General features: G+C 28.6%; 11 protein-coding genes across 11 annotated transcripts; 5 read left to right on the forward strand and 6 right to left on the reverse strand.

The window, feature by feature from the left end:
- Positions 1–78: 78 nt before the first annotated feature.
- PNEG_02241 (hypothetical protein) lies at positions 79–1,165 on the forward strand (the record flags this gene model as incomplete). The annotated part of the gene is made up of 4 exons (XM_007876035.1): positions 79–127; positions 185–286; positions 390–701; positions 746–1,165. The coding sequence occupies exons 1-4, from the start codon at positions 110–112 to the stop codon at positions 1,163–1,165; spliced, it is 852 nt and encodes a 283-aa protein (XP_007874226.1). The 5' UTR covers positions 79–109.
- A 165-nt stretch (positions 1,166–1,330) lies between these two features.
- Positions 1,331–2,109, reverse strand: PNEG_02242 (hypothetical protein; the record flags this gene model as incomplete). Its single annotated transcript, XM_007876037.1, has 4 exons — positions 2,061–2,109; positions 1,793–2,021; positions 1,619–1,746; positions 1,331–1,580 (listed from the first exon to the last, which is right to left on the reverse strand). The coding sequence occupies exons 1-4, from the start codon at positions 2,066–2,068 to the stop codon at positions 1,331–1,333; spliced, it is 615 nt and encodes a 204-aa protein (XP_007874228.1). The 5' UTR covers positions 2,069–2,109.
- A 426-nt stretch (positions 2,110–2,535) lies between these two features.
- PNEG_02243 (hypothetical protein) lies at positions 2,536–4,043 on the forward strand (the record flags this gene model as incomplete). Its single annotated transcript, XM_007876038.1, has 3 exons — positions 2,536–2,689; positions 2,742–2,932; positions 2,980–4,043. The coding sequence occupies exons 1-3, from the start codon at positions 2,649–2,651 to the stop codon at positions 4,041–4,043; spliced, it is 1,296 nt and encodes a 431-aa protein (XP_007874229.1). The 5' UTR covers positions 2,536–2,648.
- A 457-nt stretch (positions 4,044–4,500) lies between these two features.
- Positions 4,501–6,628, reverse strand: PNEG_02244 (hypothetical protein; the record flags this gene model as incomplete). Its single annotated transcript, XM_007876039.1, has 9 exons — positions 4,501–5,013; positions 5,056–5,307; positions 5,352–5,543; positions 5,588–5,716; positions 5,761–6,000; positions 6,052–6,147; positions 6,194–6,311; positions 6,354–6,451; positions 6,497–6,628. The coding sequence occupies 9 exons, from the start codon at positions 6,626–6,628 to the stop codon at positions 4,501–4,503; spliced, it is 1,770 nt and encodes a 589-aa protein (XP_007874230.1).
- Positions 6,629–6,960: 332 nt separating this feature from the next.
- PNEG_02245 (hypothetical protein) lies at positions 6,961–8,998 on the reverse strand (the record flags this gene model as incomplete). The annotated part of the gene is made up of 4 exons (XM_007876041.1): positions 6,961–7,317; positions 7,364–7,543; positions 7,591–8,735; positions 8,782–8,998. 4 exons carry the CDS (start codon positions 8,996–8,998, stop codon positions 6,961–6,963), a joined length of 1,899 nt encoding a protein of 632 aa, XP_007874232.1.
- Positions 8,999–9,453: 455 nt separating this feature from the next.
- Positions 9,454–10,433, reverse strand: PNEG_02246 (hypothetical protein; the record flags this gene model as incomplete). The annotated part of the gene is made up of 4 exons (XM_007876042.1): positions 9,454–9,570; positions 9,615–9,758; positions 9,814–10,149; positions 10,206–10,433. 4 exons carry the CDS (start codon positions 10,431–10,433, stop codon positions 9,454–9,456), a joined length of 825 nt encoding a protein of 274 aa, XP_007874233.1.
- Positions 10,434–10,638: 205 nt separating this feature from the next.
- Positions 10,639–13,185, reverse strand: PNEG_02247 (hypothetical protein; the record flags this gene model as incomplete). Its single annotated transcript, XM_007876043.1, has 2 exons — positions 10,639–11,019; positions 11,064–13,185. Coding segments are annotated over 2 exons (2,437 nt in total), but the record flags the coding sequence as incomplete, so codon positions are not given.
- Positions 13,186–14,009: 824 nt separating this feature from the next.
- Positions 14,010–15,501, reverse strand: PNEG_02248 (hypothetical protein). The gene is made up of 7 exons (XM_007876044.1): positions 15,275–15,501; positions 15,129–15,227; positions 14,749–15,078; positions 14,614–14,708; positions 14,467–14,563; positions 14,266–14,421; positions 14,010–14,213 (listed from the first exon to the last, which is right to left on the reverse strand). The coding sequence occupies exons 2-7, from the start codon at positions 15,225–15,227 to the stop codon at positions 14,058–14,060; spliced, it is 933 nt and encodes a 310-aa protein (XP_007874235.1). The 5' UTR covers positions 15,275–15,501; the 3' UTR covers positions 14,010–14,057.
- Positions 15,502–15,550: 49 nt separating this feature from the next.
- PNEG_02249 (tRNA (guanine-N(7)-)-methyltransferase) lies at positions 15,551–16,531 on the forward strand (the record flags this gene model as incomplete). Its single annotated transcript, XM_007876046.2, has 6 exons — positions 15,551–15,613; positions 15,665–15,723; positions 15,770–15,915; positions 15,956–16,107; positions 16,151–16,221; positions 16,270–16,531. 6 exons carry the CDS (start codon positions 15,551–15,553, stop codon positions 16,529–16,531), a joined length of 753 nt encoding a protein of 250 aa, XP_007874237.1.
- Positions 16,532–16,606: 75 nt separating this feature from the next.
- On the forward strand, positions 16,607–20,466 carry PNEG_02250 (hypothetical protein; the record flags this gene model as incomplete). The annotated part of the gene is made up of 9 exons (XM_007876048.1): positions 16,607–17,505; positions 17,554–17,788; positions 17,833–17,954; positions 17,999–18,100; positions 18,142–19,257; positions 19,300–19,584; positions 19,626–20,062; positions 20,108–20,289; positions 20,336–20,466. Exons 1-9 carry the CDS (start codon positions 16,645–16,647, stop codon positions 20,464–20,466), a joined length of 3,471 nt encoding a protein of 1,156 aa, XP_007874239.1. The 5' UTR covers positions 16,607–16,644.
- Positions 20,467–21,145: 679 nt separating this feature from the next.
- Positions 21,146–22,889, forward strand: PNEG_02251 (hypothetical protein; the record flags this gene model as incomplete). Its single annotated transcript, XM_007876049.2, has 4 exons — positions 21,146–21,229; positions 21,276–22,326; positions 22,377–22,502; positions 22,549–22,889. 4 exons carry the CDS (start codon positions 21,146–21,148, stop codon positions 22,887–22,889), a joined length of 1,602 nt encoding a protein of 533 aa, XP_007874240.1.
- Between the last annotated feature and the right edge of the window lie 249 nt (positions 22,890–23,138).

A 23,138-nucleotide genomic window follows, 5' to 3' on the forward strand; every position in this document is an offset into this window, starting at 1 on the left:
CCCTAACCCTAACCCTAACCCTAAAGTGTGAGTGTAGTATCCGTGTTACCCTAACCCTTTGATTCTAAAGATCGGTGACTTGCACAACTGCAAGTTTTTAAATAAACTAATGTCAAATGTCATTGTGGTAATTTTGATTTTAACTTTTTTTCGTAATGTAATTAAGCGAAATGTGTTTTTATAGGGAGAAATATATCAAGACATCATTAGCGATGTTATTCAAGCGTCTCGACATGATTTCGAAGAGTATGGAGTTGATAGTTCAGTTTTAACTCAGTTAAAACAGGTAAGAAATTATAGGTTAGCTCTCAATATATATTTAAGGAAAGAATATATTTTGAAAGAGCTATATACGTTCCATAGAGGGTATTAATAGTGAACAATTATAGATATGGCAAACACGTTTAGCAACAACAAATGTTGCACAGTTTCCTTGGACTGCATCTTTTTTGACAGAAACAATGCCAGTGCCATCAAGAAGGACAGAAGTACCTTTATTAAGTAATCCTGCAATGTCTGCAATGCGTGCAGCACAACAAATTCAACAGTTGGCTCAAGCACGACAAGCGCGATTTTACGGAGGAGAATTTGCGCAAAATAAACATCTTGATCATATTCCACAAACGGATGGAATTGAAGTTGAAACGTGGGCTGCATTGAAAAAAGAAGTCTTTTCAAAGGATTCAATACCAACGACAAAGGTTTTTGGTATTTTTTGATTCTTTGTTGTTAAATTTTTTTCTAGCAAATCGATACTTCACTTAATGAAACACTTCTCCAAATACATAACACTCAAAAAGCCTTTAGGGCTCATGAAAAGGAAGCATTAGGGTTTCAGCAGTCTCTGAAGACGCAGGAAATACAGGGGTCAGATCGGTCTTTTCTTCAAACAGATGGCATGGATTCTGATTCAATCAATTCTGATCTTGACTCCGAAACTAACTCTAACCCAGACGATCTCCCAGAACATGATGATGATGGGCAACTTGTGCTTTGTTTATACGAAAAGGTGCAACGAACGAAAAATAAGTGGAAGTGTGTTCTTAAAGATGGTATTGTTGGTATGGGTGGTAAAGATTATCTTTTTATGAGAGCCAATGTAAGAAAGGTGCCGATTCGGTTGAAGACGGTATTTAATCTTTTCAAGGGAGAATTTGAATGGTGATTTATATTTTTTAAAATTATACATTCGATATTTTAATGGTCTATATCTATATAACAATGGTGAATACGCCATTGTCAATACAAGATTGACTCTGGTTTAAATTGAATGGCTAACGAACGTATTCATATGATTTGAAGATGCCATTACAATGACATATTAACTCTATTATTCAAACAAATGATTGGTATAGGTATAATCATGTATGTTTTCAACGGGTGTGAGATGGTAATGTATAATTAATGGAGTATTATCAGAAATATCGATATCTCCTTTGAACAAGACATTAAAAACGAATTTTCGACCTCGATGAAATTCAGGATACCATATTCGTGCTTCTTCCCACATATGGTCATAGGGAATAGAGTTATGCGCAGAGGGATCGACAGAAAACCATTGAGGTATCATTTCTTCTGACCTGTTAAGGTTAGAAAGTTATAAATATTAAGAACATACTCTATAGGTTTGTCAAGAAATTGTGTAGCTTTATAGACATGAATCTCGGTCACACATGTAGATCTTTCCCATTTTAGAAGAAGTATCGCCATCTTTTCAAGCACTGCATCTTCAATTCCACACTCCTCCTAGATCCTTATTTGTTTTAATTTTATGAAGTAAATAGATCAATACCTTTAATTCTCTTGCAGCACACGCATTAATGGATTCGTTTTCCATTACTTTCCCTCCAAATCCATTCCATCTAATTAATGTTAAAACCGATTTAAATATCAAATAAACATAATAGTGCTTTCCAACACCAAATCCCCGTTTCTTTAGACCAAGTAAAACATGCGTATTTTTTGCGTCATAGGGAATTACGAGTGTGTATTGTTTCGTTTCAATGTGTGGCAATTCACTGCTGCATTTATAAGTAAAAATCGTATTGTTTTTTTCTCACCAATTCATTTCTATTATAGTAATATAAAGAAAAAGTAGGTAATTTTATTTAATAAAACAAGATATCTTATTTTTATAAATTTCAATGAATAATTGCTTAAGAAATTTAAATTTTATCTAATTTATAAAGTGTAAACTCCTTTATAATTTTTTAGCGAAAGAAAAACGCAATCTATATAAAGACATTAATAATTCAAATAAACTAGAATTTTTTTCTTTAAATTAAAGATTAGTTAGATAGTTATTCAATCTTAATTTAGATACATCAATTATAAGTTGAAATATTTCTATTAAATATCTTATTCTTTAATTATTTTTTTTTGAATATTTAAAAGTTTTAGAAAATTTAAAAATATTTTTATATACATTTAGTTTTTATAAATTTTGAAATATCTTAATAAATTTAAAAAAAAATCTTTCAAAATTTCAAAATATTTATTCGAAATACATCTTTTATTCATAAATCATATTTGCGTTTTAATTGAATGCTTTTACATTACATTATAATAATATATAAATAAATCTTAATTGTTTAGACAATAGTTGCCAGGCAACATTTTTTCAAGGAAAGCTTTTCTATAAGAAAAAAATGCCGATTCCTCCTGCTTACCCAGAAACACATTTAAAGAGGTTATTATTTTTTATTTCTTTTTTAGGCACCTGTAGAAATAACGCTTTATAGAATTCAAATTCATTGGAGTGATGGAGTAACTACGGGATATCCACCTCCGTCAAGCTGTGATGCAACGGTTAATGAAGATGGAACTTTTGATTTTTTTCGAAAAATTGCAACAGGAGAAAGTAAAGACCTTCATTGGCGTCGAAAATGCGCTGAATATTTGAGAGAGCAAGCGAAGATTCAAGTGTTTCAAGGTTCTTTTATCAAATTAGTAAAAAAATAAGCTAATTTGACGAAATAGGCATGGATTTTGTTCTTGACGCGTTTCCTAAGAACTATAAGCTTTATGAGCATTGTAAAAGGTATAATGATGCTCGCCAAGAGCGCAGAGATACGTTTCTTTTTGGACATCCTAAAGGGATTCGTTTTCGAAGCCCCGCTGAATTTAGTCCACATCTTTTATGGATTGCACAAAGTAAAACACATGCACGTGGTGAATGTCCTTGCAAATATTGTGGTGACTCGAAATCATGGAATCGAAGAAAGTTGGGTATAGATCAAACTTTGGTTGAATTGAATCATGAAAAATCAGAAAGAGAAGCAGATCTTAATTCAGAAGAGGCTCTTTATAGGCCTGGTGAAGTAGTTTGGATGATCCAAGATAATCCTACTGATGAATGGGTAATCGGAATTATTATAGAACGAACAGCATTGCCTTGTCTTCATTCTGACAGTGTTTTATCTAAAAGCTATAATTATCGTGTCAAAAAAATTAAAACTGAAAAAAAAATTATACAGGTGCCTCAGTGGATGCTTCGGCCTTTGCTTTCAAGATCTGTAAAGGGTATAAAAGATATGGAGGAGCTTTGCGAAACATGGACATTGTTTGATCCTTATATATCTGGTATTTCTCCTAAAATTCATTGTTATAATGGATGTTGGATGGGGCCAGAAAAAGTATGGAAAGGAGATGTGGTTCGATTTAGACAAAGATCAGATAATGAACAGCAATTTTCTATTCCTGATGGTATTCTTATTGTTAACGCAATATATAAAGAAAATAAATCAGGTAATATTTTGGTTTCAGGTAATGTTTGGTATTTTACATCCATTCCATCTCAAATAGATCCCTCTCTTCCTGTACCTCAGAGATTGGCAAAAACTGCTGAAATTTTAGACTTGTATTTGGGATGTAGTAATACAAAAGATTCCGAATTTACATGTGCTTTGATTGAGGTTCAAGGACGTTGGTATGAACCTTGGTTAATGCCCAAAGACACAGTTCTTAGCGAAGTTACATTAAAACGGAGAGTTAATAGTCGAAAGGAAGTATTAATAGATGAATTTAATTCGGATTGTTCATAATTAAAATATTCGTTTGATGTCTAAAAATACGTAGTTTATTAATTAGAATATCATTTCCTGTATATTCATTTGATATTTAATATGGAATTTATATAGTTATGTTCATTAATAGACTTTAAATCTTCAAATTCTATTCTTATATAAATAGTATATGTTCATAAAGCAATATTATATTTGAAATTATCAAAATATCTTAAAATGTGCTTTAATCAATCCTACAATTTAGTAAAATATTAAAACAAATATATTTTTACACATCGTGATTAATATAAATTACAATTAAACAAAGGCAAATAAATGTAAAATAATATCGATTAATATTATATTTTATATTATACAAGTTAAAACTAATTTATAAACTATAATAAATTATGTAACAAAAAAAGATTGACTCTATTATTTACTTGTATAGAATATTTATAATTGTTCTAAGAAATTATATTACGTCAAACTTCTGCTAAGAAAAATCCTCTAAAGACGATGAAATGTTTTGAATATGCAAAGTAGATTCAAGAGAATAAAATGATTTAAAGGCCTTTATTTCATTTCGTTGAAGTGTAGAAAGATTTGTAATTTGAGAATAAGAAATCTGAGTCTGAGGATAATTACCAACATCAAAAGATTCTGATATATCATGAACATTAGAATGTATTTTAGATATATATTCATTTATTGTATTAATATCATTATTTGAAGGTATTTTTTCTGTTGAACTAGAAACAATCATTTTATTAGGAATGTCAGATAAAAGAGTTTCTGGCACGGTTATTTTGTTTTCCTCTACTATATTTTTAGGATTCTGTTGTGCATTTTTCAATTTACGATCACATTTATTACAAATAAAAGGAATGCAATTATCTTCATTAGTTTGCTTTTGTAGATCCAAAAATATCTCATGTGCATTATGTTGGCATTTTACATGTTCCCAAACCATACATTTATCGCAAGAAATCATTAGTTCATCATCCGACTTAGACAATTAATAAAAAAAAGCGAAGATATAAAAACTTACATAATTCTTACCAAATATACCGCAGATACAATCAAAAATCCAATCACTGTTCTCTGTTTTCTTATTTTCTATAGCTTTACGTTTAATTTTTTTAGTACTTTTTCGTAGAATCTGATAATTTTTTAATGAATTTGAGTATGAGTAATTAAAACTAGAAATATCATTTTTTTGATTATCTTCTTTTTGCAAAAATTCTTTTAAAAATTTTTCCTTCTGTTTCCTATCCCTTGTTTCTATGCGTGATCCTCGGTTCTAATAACTATCAATGAATGAAATTAGAAAAAAATATAAAATACATATTCAGTTGAATGCTTTTCTTCCCTTCCTCTTTCTTCTATTAACATAGCCAACTGTTTTTGTTTTAATCTTTTTTCTTCCTGAAGTTTCATAAGCTTTTTTTGTTCTATACGAGTTGATTTTTTTCGATGGATTAATGCTTCTGCTTTCAGTCTTTCACGCTCTTTAAGTTGCCGTTCCTTTTCTTTTTTCTAAAAGACATATAAACTTATATTATATATCTAAATCAACATACGTCTTCATTTTCCTGAAGATATGGAAGAATATTTTTTTGAAGATAATTATGTAATATATACTCGTTTTTGTTTCTTGAATGAGAAATAGAATCTACAAAATTCTTCCAATCATTAAAAGTTACACAAACCTAAAAAACAGATAAGTTTTAAAATAAAAAATATATAAATTTACGTTTTCCCAGTGCCCTATTTGAGGTTTTTGAGGTTTTTCATTATTAATAGCTGAATCTTCGAGAGAGTCAACATCATCATCAACAACAATCCGTTTTCTTTTTCTTTTATATCTCTTATCATTTTCACGTAATTCTTCATTTGAAGAATGAGGGAAAGTATGTAAACATCTATAGAGTCGATTATCATCCAATAAATAATATGTATATCCAACAGAATCACGTCCTATTGGATCTATTCTCTTAATTAAATATTAAAATATGATAAAAAATTAATTAATTTCTATACATACCCAAGATATTTCATCAGACTCTCTTGCACCAACACGTTCTCTAAATTTTTCAGGGTTAAGTAACTGCCATTCACAAAGTTGCAATAAAACTTGAACCTTTAATTCTTACTAAGACAAGTGAAAACAAAATATATCTACCTACTTTTGTAAAAATGTCAAAAGAATCCCATGAATATGGAATTTCTTCATTTCCGTAGGGGTTATCTTCCGGTTTACGAAGAAGAAATTGTTTTCTTGTATAGAAATCAACATTTTCTGCGCTAAATACTATTAAAAATACAAAAAAGGCCGAGAAAGAATACTTAATATGTCTATTAGAAGACAAATATCTTACCAAACCATATCTTATAATAGTTAATGTACGAGGTTCATGAAATCCAAGAAGTTCTTGCTCAAAAAACTTTAAAAAGATAAGCCATTATCAAAAGAAATATCTAATATCCACCTCAATATCAAAATCATCTAATTTTAAGATTTTATAAAAAAGACATAAAAATTGTCCCAATACAGCAAATTCTAACATATTTCGAAGTGCATGAATGATAGAATCAGTATTGCTATCTTTCCTATAGTTCATCTTGAAAAAATGTAGAATTGGTGTATCTTTTGTTAAATTTATTGCTAAATTCTAGTTTTTTAATAAATAATAAATTTCTTAACATAAATTTTTTTTAAAAAAACAAATCAGCTGAAATTCACAATATTCTAGCTTTTTATTAGCATGTTTACAAAAAAATAAGGACCAAGAACATAAACTCGTGGTTTTTTAAATAGTTAATCTTTATATGGGTATATTTTTTTTTAAGCATGTTTGGGGGCTTGGTCTCGATCGAAAACAAAAAAACATTTAAATAGATAAATATGTCATTATTTTAGAATATTACTGTCCAGTTATTGTAAATATAAGTATCAATTATCATCATCCTTATCCTCCCCAAAAATTGATATAAATATATCCATGTCAGGCCTTTCCTTTTCTAATGCTTTATTGGTTGTATCATCTATATTTAAAATTTCCTGTCTTTTTTCAGGGAGAATATATGTTTCGTCTCCCTTTACTTCTCGCATAATATTTTCAACAATAGATACATTAACGAGTTCGTTTTTCGAATCATCATTTATATTAGATACATCTAATTGTTTATCTGGATGTGGATTTCGAACATTAAATCGTTTACAAAGTAATCGTGCAGGATAAAATGTAGTAATTATTCGAGTAAGACTACCAAACATATTCATTTTTGCTGCTTCTTCAGCTGTATTGTTCTTCATTTAATTAGAAAAGTAAAGTTTCCTTAAAAAGAATATATACTTCTTTTGCAGGAATATTTATAATTCCTCCTTTTGAAGAATTATCAACAATTGAAACTGAAGAAAAAGAAGATGAAGATGATGTAAATCTATTTTTCATTATACCGGTCATTGGTTTAAAAATACGCGCAGATTTAGCAAATTCATCCGCTTCTTTTTCATAATCATGAGAAGCTAGGTTCTAAATTTTATTTAATTCTTAAAAATACTTTAATGGAATAAACATACCTCATATGAACCCCGTTGAACAATTCCTGCATGTTCCTGAAGGAATAAAATATATCTTCTTCTTTTGTCTTGATTATCTTCGTAAGGCAAAAATTTATTATTCAAAGCATCAAGAGCCATTTTTTTATCAATTAATGGAATAGACGATTTAGAATCTTCCCGTGTTATCGCACCTTCATTCCGTGCTGGAGGAAGATCTGTTCTTCCTGTTGCTTGAACCATGCGTTCTCGAGCAGATGACGAAAGAAAGTCGAATACCGATTTTCCAGGAAGAGGAGTCTCACCAAGTATAGCACCCCGATCTCTAGGTTGCAAAAAATTTCCAGAAATGACTTTTCTTTCAGAATGAGGTGCACAAGGTACATAATCAGATGGGACTACCGGAGGATCAAACCATGCTTTTTTTTCTATGCGATAAACTTCTGATAATATGAATCCATTCAAAGGCAAAGAACCATCCTGACACCTTCTTACTTCAATACCAACAGTATTTTTTTTTCGAGGAACAAATAAATGTTTTGTTACAGGCTTTAATTTCGTATTAGAAGTGTTTTTTTTTTTTTCTTCATGATCCAATACAGTGTCATATTTAATTTTTGAAGGCCCGAAATCATAGACCTCATAATCATATTCATTATCATCCTCATTTAATACTCCATAACCAAAACTTATTCCCGAAATGCCAAATTTTGGTGTGTTATTATCTGTAATATGCTGTAAACGCTCAATAGCAGGTGCAGGAACATATCCCAAACCATAAAGATCTGTCTTATTCTTAAAGAAATCCATTATAGAATCTTTAGGAGAAAAAAGAAATTCTGATGCATATTCATCATCTGTTTCATCATCATCTAATTTCGATCTTTTTACAAGAGGACCAACACCTTGACCTTCCTTCCAGCCCATTTTTTTTAATAATCTGATGCCAATTGATTCTTTTTTTATTATTAAATCATCTAATATACTCCCCTTTTTTTCTTGGTTTACATCTTCACATCCAATTCCAATAAAATCATCTTTCGTTTTAAGGTGTCTTTCTTCATCCCTCTCAGCGAGATCCTCTGCATCCATATAATCTTCTGCTTTAGATATTTTCAAGATAGCTCTTTCTTTTCGTGAAGAACGAAAAGATTGTGGAGTCCATCCTATTTTTATCTCAATATTAGAATCATATATTCATCAAACATTTACCTTCTTTTGATCCTACTGTATTAAAATATCCAGCAACAAATCCACCAGTAAATGCCCCATGAAGTCGTCTTCTTCCCCGTTCATCTCGTACTTCTTGTCTCCAAATTGGCTCATATTTTCCTTCTTCTATACCATCACTTCCTATAATGCTTGTACCAAAAAATACATAATCTTGCTTATCCTCATCTATACGAGGTTTTTTTCTTGACGATTCCATTATAAAAATGTCTTATGTTTATAATTTATAATATTTTTTAAAATTAATGTGCTCTATTTATTTTTTTAATAAAAATAAACCATAAAAAAACAATATAAATGTTTTTTATAGTTTTCTTAATGAATCCATCGTCAAAGTATAAAAATATAAGCCTTATGGATGATTTATATACATCAGAAACTTTGACGTTAAATCAATTGATCGGACTATAAAGACTAAGACATTAAAAAATTCTAAGAGAAAAAAGATAATAAAATGAAAAAAAAGAATAAAGAACAAAGTTTACAATATGAATAAGTTGGTTTATAATGCTCATTGTGCTCTTATTTAACTTTATACATAAATATATATTCATTTTAACTCATGAATATACAATATTCCGAACATTAATATTTATAAATTTGCGATAATAATTTATATGCAATGCAATTGAATGTTTTCATATAAATTGTCACTTATCTCGCAGAAAGAATACTCAACTCTAGTGTCCAAACCCGACGTGCCCATACTTTAACTTTTTCGATATTTTCATCAATATTTGTGAATTCCATGCTATCCCACCAACATTTTCTCTGCCTCATATTAATAATGGTCTATTAACTTTTTGCCGGCATACTGCAGGTTTTCTCCAGAATAAAAGAAGTTTTTGACATGTATGAATCGATGTTGATTGTCTATCGCTATTTTTTACCTCTGTCAATGCTAAACTAGATATGCACGCCCGAGAAGGCTCCAAGATTCTTCGAGGCCATTTATCGTCCTTTTTAAATCCACTCCCATTTTCAGTTTAATAGTTAACATTGAAGAAAAAAAACTTGCCTTGCACATAACATATCAATTAAATATTGTTCTGAAGTCCCTATACCATCATTGGATTTGATACCCTTTGACCTTAGAAGACCATCAAATACTCCATTAATGTCGACAAGTCGTTTGCCAACTGCTCGTTTTAATGAATACAGATTATCACATGTTGAATCATCCTTTGACTGAGTAATTATATAAAAATCAAGATCCTCCTTAAGCACAATAATCGCCACCTTCCCTGGAAAAGGTATAGTTTGTTCTTCTAACATTTCTCGTTCCATTCGAGATGTAGAAACTGATTCACAAAAGAATTGGATAACATATGATAAAATAGATGAATCATACTATTTGTTTCAATTTAATCCTACATCTATATAATTTTGTGATTATTATCACTTACATCTACACATACAGGCTCTCCTTCTGCCCCTTCATTTGCTATCCATCCATTAGGAAAAAGACACAACAAAATACTCTCCGGAAGAGTAATCAACTCTTCCCGTTCCATTACAAATCGCTTCCCGCGAAGATCTAATGTAATTAATGTCCCCGGTCCCTCTTCTTCATAAATTGATATCTGAGTGGAAACTCCTACGGGCTGTATCGTTTGTGTAATCAAATCATTCATTTTGAGTTTTTTCCTAAAACATCTTATTACAATTGGACTTTTTAGAACCCTTTAAAACCCTTTAAAAACAAATTATCAAACGCAATCAGTATTGAATATAAAACATCTGACTACAAATACAATAATACTTGTTTCTAAAGATTTTAATATCTTAACTTTTTGTATGACCTTTCTCCACACGAAAAAACGTGAAGAGTTAAAAATACAATAAAATATACAAGAAAGTCATGAATACAGTAATGAACATAATAAAACAAGAGACTGAATGACATTATATTGTCTTTTTTAGGATGACAAAGCTGAATTCGTCTTCCTCCGGGAAATACTCATCACCGTCATCAATTTCCAAGGGGGGCAAAATAGTAGGTAAAACAACGGGTTCATCCATTTCTTCATCTTCTATATCATCATCTTTTTCTTTTCCTTGTACTTTTAGTTCTGACTTAGATTTAACCGTTGATTTTTCTAATCCATTAGAATAAGATGTATATTTTGACCTAATTCCATAAATATTATTACTCTCACATGGCTCATCATCTTTTTTTCTTTTTTTAGGACTTAAAATTGCTTCTACCATATTCCAACACTAGGACAAATTAATATCTTAGCAAAAAATCAATATGATATTACCTGATCATAATGCGTCCAGAATGCTCGAGGAACTGTATCATCTACCATTCCCGCTTTCATCCATTTATGACATATTGGGCATTGTGCTTGTACAGATTTGTCTTTAATGACTTCAATATTTTCTGGATAAGGATAAGGATATCCATATTTACGTATTCCATGTTTATATCTTTTATGATACCAAAAAGCAGAACATTTTGTTACATACCAATTTCCAACAGAGAAAATGTCATTTTTGCTATCATCTCCAGTATCATACCCACCTGGGGGACAAAGAGAACAATGTGCTTGTTTTTTACTTCCTTTATAACGATAATATTCGGGATTATAACGATCAATAAATTCAAATTTCGTATTTTGATATGGTCTCTCGTTAGGATCTGAATGAACAAGAAGTTCGCTAGATATTGTATAATGATCTAAAGGTACAATTGGATCAAATAAACTCGATCTATAATAAAATCGATCATCTGCTGGTATTGGCTTAAGTCCTTTATTTCTTAATTGTGGCGCTAAATTTGGTGCTTTCATTTCCGTACTCAATCTTAAATAAATAGCAGGACATTGCATAACAAAATCTTCTTCTTTATAAGTAATCAGTTCCTTAAATTCTTGAGGACAGTTTTCCAAAGCTTTTGTTAACATGGATGGATTAATTCTTTTTTTCGAATTGAGAAATAGAGGAACATCTTTAGAGCCAAAGGGAAGGTTTGGAGGAAGAAATAATAGTTTATTCTTTTGATTATTTTCTTCTTTTGGTTTAGAATCTCGATTCTTAGGTGCCCATTCCCAATTCCAGCATTCTTCATATCCCTTTAAACAATGAACATAAGCAGGTTTCCATGGCAAAACAATAGGAGGTGTATAATTTGATAATGGTTGAAGACATGCAGTAAGAAAATGCTTCCAATCTAGCCCTCGTGCATAATGATTAAGTTTAAATATAACTCTATGAATAGTAAGTATAGAATGCACTTGTTTCATAGAGTATTGAGTTTTTAATGTATTATACGAGCGAATAAAAGATGTAAGTGTTGGATTATCTTGATTTATGTTTTGAGAGATTAAAGGTATTGAAGTAGAAATTAATGTGGAAGGAGTTGATGTTAAATTTTCTGAAGATATCTTCCATAAACAATTTTGAGTTTCTGAAGAATTACTGGAGTTATTGTCTTTAGTGTATTGATAAGAAAAAGTTGGTGAGGATAATGACGCTGGACATATTGTATTGGGTTCCATAAATAATGGTTTCCAGATATTTTCTAAATTATAATGATTAGCTAGACGATTACAAAAGTTTTTTTGAAACTGTTTTGAAGTAGCCTGAAAATCAGAAGATTTTAACATCATGTCAGAATCAAATGCATATTCACTGTTTATCCTTAAATCAGAGAAGCATCTTGGAGAAAAGGCATTGTCTTTGACATTTGTATTAATCATAGATGATATATCAAGCGTTTGATTTTGTGGTTGATTATAAATATTAGAATTTATATTAATAGTAGATAAGTATTTGGAAGTTTGTTGAGGTTCATCATCAGTATTAGATAAAATCTGAGATGATAACATTAAGTTTTGAGTATCCTCCCATATTGATATAAAATTATCATCCGGATTATTAATATTTGTAGTACCATTAAAAACATCAAGATCATTAATATGTTTCTCGGTAGGAACTAATTGTTTATTATCAGATGAGATAAATGTATTAAGCTTTTTTTCATTGAGAAGTAAAGCATTTTCCACTTCATAAAAAGAAGAATCAAGAAAATCGTTTTCAGTTTTTTCTATTGTGTTTAAAAGGGATTTTTGGTTATATTCGAGGTTTATTTCATTAGATGCATATTTTTTATATCCATTCGAATTTCTATATATTCCAAAAGAATTTTTATGGTTTTCAAGCCCGTAATCTACAATATTATTTATATTTTGTATCGATGGAAACATATATTGATCATTTAGAGGTGAAGAATAGGCAAAAGGTATTGCAGAATGTCCATGTTCGTGACTCGATAGCTCATTATAAATAAAACCTGGTTCTTCACTGTTTAAGGATGATGAAAACCACTGATTTTCTTTTTCTCTAATTTCATATAAATCACTTACAAATGCCTCCATCATTTGTTGATCTGTTAATATTGTTTATTTTAATATATCGGATTTTGTTTTTTTTTTTGCTTAACTGTTTTATATCTGAAGGGTCAACACCTAGACAGTTTTTTATTTTCAAAATGCTATTATTATTTATCTATATTTTCTTTGTTTCCCATATGTTTTTTCTTTGTATTTCCAAAAATGTTCAAGATTTTTTTAATAGATTTATCTAGGAACAAGAAGTTCCTCTATTACTCTTACTTAACTTTATTAATTTTATATTTCTACTTTTATTACAAACCTTATAATATAATTTTTAGAGAGACTTTTAGATTTTAAAACCTTATCGTTATCGCTTAAGATTTACGATAATAATAGGGTTCAATATATTTGCTTGAATTAATCAATAAAAACTATAAATAAATAAACATATGCAAATTAAAAATACTAGGTTAGATGTATATTTAAAAGAGAATAAAAATATTAAAAAAATTATATTTAAAAGTTAAATATATATCTTGACAATAATTTAGATCAAGTATATAAAAAATACTGTTTATGTTTATAAACAAAACATGATTCTACATAATTATACACAAAAAAAAAGATATTTAAATTCATATAACCAGAGTAATTTGTTTTTATAAAAAATATTAAACCCAAATTAATCTATAGATATCTAAAAAAAAAGAAATTGTAAATCAATCAATTAAATCTTTAAAGCCAAAAGCTATTATTAAGCTTAGGAGTTCTAAGTTTTTCTGATAATTAATAATAAGTATTTCAATATTTTTAAAAAATATTTTGATCACTATTTATATTATTAAATATTTAAACTTAAAATGAATTCCATAGACATTTTCGGATATTGAACGTTTAAATGTTCTATCTATAAAAAATTCATTCCCCAGATTTAAGCCATTCTCCAAATTTTTCTAATCTAGCTTGTTCATCTGCATCATCTGTATTTTTATTGCTACTTTTTCGATATCGAACTTTACCATCATAGATTTCTGCACTTACTATTTTCCCTCCAAAGTAACGACCATTCATTGTCTTCATGTTATAAATATTTAAATATAAGAGCAGCCATAATAAATTTTTATACCTTAACACATACTAATGCACTTTCCTCATCAGAAAATCGTACACTGACAACCCCATCTGGCTCTAAATCGAATAAAACTATATTTGTAACATTTCCTATTTTGGAACATTCTTCAAGAATATCTTGTTTAAGATCTATTATAAGAGTGATATCCTCCTATAAATATATTCAACAATGTTTTATGTGCAATATCTTCTTTACTTCAAGCTCTTTCAATGTAAACATATGCTTTAAAATAACAACTTTCGACCATCTTCCAGAAGTAGTAGTAGTATCATCATCCCATTCTGATATCTTACTTTCAAATATGTTAATAAAATAATAGTTGATATATTTTAAAAAATATACTTATTCAATTTTTTCATTTTCTGTTGCAATTTTCGTTTCTCATTAGAAGATCGTTTCACTGGATTGTTTTGAGATTTTTTATATGACGTATCTGCCTAAAATAATAAGGAAAAATATTATATAAAGAGATATTACCTCTTGTACTTTTATTTTTTGGCCATGTCTATCTTCTAGGCGTAAATACGTATCATCTAAAAGCTGAATAGCAAGTTTAACACTTTCTTCTCTGAAAAATACTACTACTGCATCACCCTTTGGTTCACCTTGCTCATTTAGATAAATTTTAATTCTGGGCTTGCCTGTATCAATATTTTCACTAATTAAGCCACATTTTGAAAACGTTTCTTTTATTTCATCTTCTGTTACATCCGGAGGAAGATTAGAGACATAGACTGCTGTGTTCTTCGAAGTTCCTAGATTTTTTTTTTTTGAAGATAAATATTCATCTTTTCCTTTTTCATCCATCTAAATAAAAACAATAAAGAATTTCAATAGCATATTAAGAAAAAATATACCCTCTTCCTATTTTTTTTTCGTATATCTATTGGAATTGTTTCATCTACTCCTTCAACAGAGTAAGCATTTTGTTGAAGACGTATTAATTCTTCATCCATCTAAAACATATTATTAAAACATCAAAGTATTAAAAACGTCTTCATGCACAGATAAAACCCAAATACGCCGCTGTTCATCATATTCATATTCATTCCCATCTTTATCTTCATATGTCCATCGGTTCTTGCGAATATCAAACTCCATTGTTTGATCAGCAGGAAAACCATATATAGGTGTTTTATTATTTTCATTGGAATCAATACCACTTTTATATGTATCGCTTGAACAGTTTATTTCCATATATTATTTAGTTATAGAAGGATTAAAATATGTTTTTAATTTGTTTTTATAGAATCGCAAATTTTTTAGAAAAAAGTTCAAAATGATGCGAAAAGATAAAAAAAGTAGAAAACGACAAGAACATGTCTTGAATATGCTTCCAAGGGTATTTTTAATTTTGTTTTATTTTTTTGAGTGAAAAAGCTTAAAAAATTAGAAAAAATTTTATAGACAAAGAGCACATTCTAATGTATTTTCAGATCATATTTTAGATTAGTAAGTTAAAGAAATATGAATAAAAAATCAGAAAATAAATATAAAGTCCAGCTAATCCTTCTATGATGGACTGGTCGGTTCATTTTCCAGATATTGATAAAAATAAAAAAGTTGAGATTTTAGATGTTGGGTGTGGGTTTGGAGGATTATTAATTGCACTTTCAACCCTTTATTCAGATACTTTGATTTTAGGTATATTCTTATTTGTTAATTTTTTTTCTCATAATAGTAGGGGTGGAAATTCGTATGCAAGTAACACAATATGTTCATGATAAAATTATTGCATTAAGACATCAATTTTCTGAAAATAAAGCATATCGTAATATTTCTGTTATACGTACCAACGCAATGAAGTTTTTACCAAATTTTTTTTATCGGCATCAAGTATATTATTTCATTTTTTTTATTATTGTTTTAATTATTTAAGCTTTCAAAAATGTTTTTTTGTTTTCCAGATCCGCATTTTAAAAAATCTAAACATAAGGCAAGGATTATAACGTAATATACGTATATATATTTATTTATTTTATATAATAACATTAATAGATTTACACTTCTCACTGAATATGCTTTCATTCTTCAGCCTCAGGGCATTCTCTACACAATTACAGATGTAGAAGATCTTCATCATTGGATGGTAGCTCATTTAGATTATCATCCATTGTTTCAACGTTTATCTCAACAAGAACTTCATTTGGATCCTTGTATTTCTGTTATGACATCTCAAACTGAAGAAGCAAAAAAAGTATCTAGAAACAATGGTCAAAAATTCATAGCTTGTTATAAGAGATTAGACGATATTTATTGACTTTTATGTATAATATTTTAAAAATGTATTTTTATATATATTAAATCCGTTAATCGACTATACTGGCCATCAGCTTCAAATCTAAAAAAAATTGAAGCTGTTAATTATATTTTATGTTGTCAGCTGAGGGCATATCAGTAAGGTCCACGCTTGTATATATTATAAGCTCAATTTTAATTGGACGAATTTTTCGTTTTTTTTCTCTATATCAAATTTTTATTTTAAGTGTCGTTTATTTTATTTTATTTATAATATCAGTTTTTTATGTGGCTTTCAAGTACCTTGGGCGATCCATGCCTAACGATTATGCAAATGTTCCAGGGCCTTTGGTCTTTGCGAAGTTGTCAGATTGGATAAAAGCTATTAAAGCATATGAAAAAGAAGCATCTTTAGATAAACAGTGTTTTCCACTTCATGAATCTTTGCTTATTTCAGAGGAACTTAATAAGATAATTGATCTCATTATTCGGGATTTTGTTGTAAAATGGTATAAGGAAATTGCTCCACAAGGTGTTTTCCCTGTTATAATTGAAAAAAACATTCGATATTCCTTGATACAACTTAGAAATCGGGTGAAGACCATAGATATAGAAGATATTATTGTTCGAAGAATTATACCTATCATCACAGCGCATATTGCAGAATGTAGAGCTGCAGATTTGAAAGTACAGAATCTTGGTCTTAAACAAAATCTTACAGATCTAACAGAATTGAATCTTGCTGTAGCAAAAAAATATAATAATGGAAAGCTTCATCCAGCTGTAACATTTTCTCATTCAGGAAGTATAATGTGCCAGAAAGATCATCTTAGAAAATTAGTTGGGCAATTTATTAGATTTATATTACCCGAATCTGAAATGAATAGTAAGGTTGTTTTTTCTTTGATTCGAGAAATTGTTTCATGTGGGGTTTTGTCACCCATTATAGACTTATTAACAGATCCTGACATACTGAACCAATTAATAGTGACTATTGTAAGATTTATATAAAATATATTTCAAATTTGATAACATTATACATAGACTAGTTCTATAATACAAGAACGAAAGAAGATTAGACGCATTAGAGATGTTGTTAAGAAACATTCGTTGTACGAGAAAATGGAAAGACAAAGATATACACCTAAATTTCCATTAAACAATGAAAAAATGTTTGAAAAATATATATATTTTATAAAACAATGCAATAATTTGTCAGACCTAAGAAAAATGCGAAATGATCTTATTTTAGAGAATCATAAATTTCAATCAAAAATATGTATATTTTTTCTAAAAAAAAATCAAGTTAACTAATTTGTTAAGATTCTAATAAATATAATTATGAAAATGATCAACATATTGATCATGTCTTAGCTAAATTTCAAAAAAGCAAGTATTTTATAGAAAAACAAATAAGAATATTAACAGGAAATATAAACATTGATGTTTAATTTATATAAATTTCTTTTCTATTATTAATTTTTTATAGTATTCAGATTTTATAATGCAAACTCCGGAAGTTTTATTTGCTCAAAAAGATATTAAATTAATAGAGATATTGCATAATGTTTCGGGTCTATCTTATTTTATGGTAGGATATACTTATTGTAAAAAAAGTTACTAATTTTGAAGGAATTTATGGATCAAAAAAATAGAATAGTTTTGGTTCAGTTTTGGCTTGTTGTAAATGGTCTTAACAATCCTTCTGATCATGATATTTCCTCAAAAAATGATCCATTAGGAGTAATATCTACTTTTCCTGAAAATCTTGACGTAAGATTATCATATAAGGAAGATATTTCTACAATTTTTGAGACATATTTTTCAGAAAATCTTCTAAATATATCTGAAGAAAACAAAAATGTTATTAAAGAGTTTATCGAATCATCAGATATACCTGAGAAATATCATAACGCTAAAGAAGCTTTGTTTAAAATACAGAATGAGGTCTTTGAAATTATGCGAGAAGAGGATCTTCCGGGTTTTGTAAAAAGTGAAATTTTTTTAAAATATTTAACTACAATGGCTGAAGAAACATCCAAAAATTTTAAAGATAATTTTCAAAATCAAATACTTAATAATATAGCAAATAAGACTACTATTTTATCTGAATCTATTCCAGAGCATAATTCTAACCCTATTTTGAATATTTCTTCTATTCAAAGCTCTAAAAAAGAATCCAGTAATAGTAATGAGATCGATTTTGATATTTTACAAGAAGTTGAAACTGCGTTAAATAACATTATAGATAATGATGATGATGATGAACAAAATAAATATGAAATAAGTTCAAATATTGACTGTATATTAGACACATCATCAGAGAGATGTAGTAGTTATTTAAAAAAAACGTTAACAGTACCATCAGATTCAGGTTCTAATGGTTTCTCATATTCAGCAAATAAAAAAGTTCGTATGCCATTATTTGAGGAGCCTGAGCAGTTTGATATAGATACATCTTTTGATAATCAAAATATTGATATGGATTTAACTGATGCAGATATACATCATGCTTCTTCTGGTGATTTAACTCTCTCTGAAGCAATTGATAATATTTCTATGGAAATTAATAGTTTAGAAGCTGAGGAATCTGTTCTCAGTTCTCTTATAAAAAAAGCAGAGCTTACTAATAGCATTTCTGAGCTTAGGATATTTAGAAAATCAATTAAAACTATCCAATCAGAACTTCGTCGCAAAAGATATCAAAGACAGCAGTACATGATTCAGGAGAATGATAACTTACTTTATGTTAGTTTTTTTTTTTTATAATTTTAATTTTAATTTTCATAGGGAAGATCAAAAATATCTATACCTGCTGTAACGATAGGATTAGGAATGGATGGGTCTCAGTATACTTTATATATAATAGAAATACAGAAGTTCGACTCTTCTAAAGTTGTTACTTCAGGGTGGATTCTTGGACGTCGTTATAGTGAATTTTTTCATCTTCATCAAAGATTAAAAATGTATTTTCCAAAAGTACGGAATATTGATCTTCCAAAGAAAAGTGTAGTTTTAAAGATGCAGAAATCATTTGTTGAGGGAAGAAGAATTATGCTCGAAAAATATCTTCAGGTGGAAGATAATATATTTTATTAAAGTATTAATTTTGATAGACTTTATTACAAATTCCTGAAGTTTGTTCATCAAAAGAATTGCGTATATTTTTATCTCAGCAGAACTCTACGTTACCATCATTACAGAAAAATTCTGATCTAATATCATATTCTGATCCACGAGAAATTGTTGGATATATTTTTAAATACCTTTCTGAAGATATGGAGGATACTTCGCCTAATTCCGCTTTTATTGATAATTTCCCTGAAACTAATCTTAATATATTAAATACTATAACATCTAAAGAGAATATCGAGTCTTCTGTTACACGACAGCCACAAAATTTGAAAGGTTTAGAAAATGATGTAACTGCATTTACAAAACCAATATGCGATTTGTTTTTAGAAGTTTTTGACCTCAGAAAGTCTAACAATTGGCTAAAGGGCCGTGCAATTATTATAATATTGCAACAATTATTGGGAGGAACTATTGAGAGGTATTCTTTATTTATCGAACTGTATTTTTATTTATCAATAATTAGAAAAGTTCGTGAAACTTTGCGGAATGCTTTTGGAGAGCAATCCATTTTGAATATACTTCAAGCATTAAAAGATACTTTATGGCCAAATGGAATATTGATAAAAAATCGGCCTTTAAGATCCTATGAAGAAAAAACTAAAACAAGAGTTGAGGCCAGTTTCTTGTTTTCTGCTATATTTCCCGGTTTGGTTTTTATTTTATGTAATTTTATTATACTGATACATCTAAGTTTATTTACCAGATATTGCACCCAAAAAAATATTTAACATGTTGCAAAATCCTTTATTAAATTCGCATTTAATATTTAATATTTTTGATGAGATTGTTGAGATTATTTTTCCAGAAATAAGACAAACGTAAAATAATATATTACAAAGTATATATAAATATTATTTCTTCTTTTAAATGACAAATATTTGGAAATTTTATTTTATTTTTTAATTTAATTATTAAAATGATTTTTGATATTAAACTAAATTACATGTTTTCTTATTTATAAAATATTCAGTTTTGTATATAATAAAATAGTTGGGAATTGCATAGTATTTTTAGAGAATTTTTTAACCCTTGATGTTATTTTTAAATCATATTATGTTTTGATATAGGGTAACAATTTTAATTGGAAATAATAAGCTTTTATCAAATATAAAATGAGTTTTACGTTATTTATTATTCATATTTTTATAACATTACTCTATCCTTTTCTTTATACTCAAATATTATAAAATTATATTTATTGTATTTTAACAGGACAGTTTAACAATTTTTAATAGATAATTGTCTATATATAAAAATTTTTTATAATAATACACGTTTAATCTTAGAGTATTTTGTACTTGCTTTTATTATGACAACGGTTACTATAGAAACTCACAAGAGCCCTTGTGTAACTTATCGCCTTGACAACCTAAGACTTAGACAAGAACGGGGCTTTTAACAAGTGCATAAAATCTATAAGATTTAAAAATAGACTCTATTCTATTGTATTTATCATACATAGACTGTAGAACTTCATTTATGTTATTTATAAGCAACAAGAATGGGTAATAATAGTGACCGATGTGATAACAAGTGGATATCTTTGACAAATAGATCTAATCCTCCATGGAAAAGTTTAAGCACAGTAATAAGTATATATAATAAAGCAATCATCTTAACTTTAGAATTAGGTCGCATATACTAGTATGGCAGTAATAGCAGCAACTACGGGATATGTATTTGTGCGTCCAGCTAGAAAACCGGTGAATCTATCTAAAACAGTTACTCATATGCCGTTAGAACAAGGACAGAATATAGTGTTGGACACTGCAGCAGAAAAGCCACAGAAACGCCTACTTGAAGAGTCTTGGAGGAGTATTTCGTTGACTTCATTACCAACCTTATCCATGGAATTTCATTCAGTACCTAGCATTTCTTTACGTAAATGGAGTAAAAAACATGCTCTTCGACACAGAGAATGGGAATCAAGTTTGTCTAAAGGATATGATGTTACACATACATCAATTTGGAAACCATATTTTGGACCTTTTAAAGCACGAAAAAAATTCTTTTCTAAATCTTCAAAATTTATGGTTCGTCAATTATATCCTTTTAAGTCCAAACGTCCAGCAGTTTCTCTTGTACCTATGCAAGATGTAGACAGTCAACTTTCTTCGTCAATTTTTAGTATGGATAGTATATGCGATTTTTCGAATGATAGCATGTTTTTTTCGGATCCAGAATTTGTTTCATATAAGTATTCAGCATCTCCATCTATTAAGCCTTTATTTCTTATGAAAGATATTCCTTTAAATGTGTATTCTATGCCTGAATCTGAAAAAAGGCTGTTTAATAAAGACATTTATCCAGGCAAAAAATGCAATGTTCGGGTTGACCAAATTTTTGATGTTATTAACCCATTAAGCAAACTTATGCTTGATGATAGAGAAATTTATGAGTTGCGAAAATCATCTAATAAGCAATTATTTTCCACAACTAGTGGTTTCTCGGATGAAAATTTCCTTGATAAAGTAGAATTGTTGAACAATAAAGCTAAAAAGAGTATTGATAATGCATCAAATGATATTTTATGGGATAATTTTAATGAGGTTGAATATACTGATCAGAAAAAAATTTATGAATCTTCTACACCTACAAATATTTTTTTAATGAATGAAAGAGTACCGAATTTTTATTCACAGTATAATGAATTTCAATGGAATGATGAATATACAAAAAAGGGTCTGATATATATCTATATATATATTTGATTTTTCTAATTTCTTTTATAGAATCAAATGAAGCATGGGACGATGATTTTGACACAGAACTTATTGTACCAATTGATATTGCTGAAAGACAAGATACTATTAAAAGCCATCTTGGGAGTATACGAAAATTTGCATCATTAATTGAGGGTTTAAATCTTTATTTTTAATTAGAAAAATTTGTAATAATTTTTAGATTTGAAAGATTTAAGGAGAATTGCTCAAAAAGAAGGGGATAACGATGAAATATGGCCAGAAGTTGAGGCAATTATTGCATTAGGAACTCTAGAAAACGATGTACCGGATATGCATGAAGAAAATTTGAATAATTCTACCGTTAACCAGAAACAAAATATGCTTAGAGAAGTTATTATGAGGGCTTTAGGAAAACAATTTCCCACGGGAGAGAGGATTGGTTTGGATCCTGATAATTTACCTGGTTTTGTTAATTATGCTAATTCATTAAAAGAAAGATGCCAAGGAATTATTGATCCTATTCATCATACACTTTCCAATATTAATCGCCAAAATGTATAAAATTAACCATGTATTTTTTTAATAAATCATATTATGGATTGTGCATCTTTAATTCTTTTTTTAAAAAATTTCTATATCTACCTTTTTAGTTCCATGTATATTTTTAAGATGATATTATAGACCATTAATTCTTTTTTTCCTAATCTTATAAGCTTATTTTATTATCTAATCTAGTTATCTTTGTAAAGTAACGATAAAAATCATTCATATTAATAAGGATTTAAAAACTTTTAGAACGTTTAAATTTCT

The sequence above is a fragment of the Pneumocystis murina genome, assembly GCF_000349005.2.
Source record: "Pneumocystis murina B123 chromosome Unknown supercont1.13, whole genome shotgun sequence".
Taxonomy (NCBI): Eukaryota; Fungi; Ascomycota; class Pneumocystomycetes; order Pneumocystales; family Pneumocystaceae; genus Pneumocystis; species Pneumocystis murina.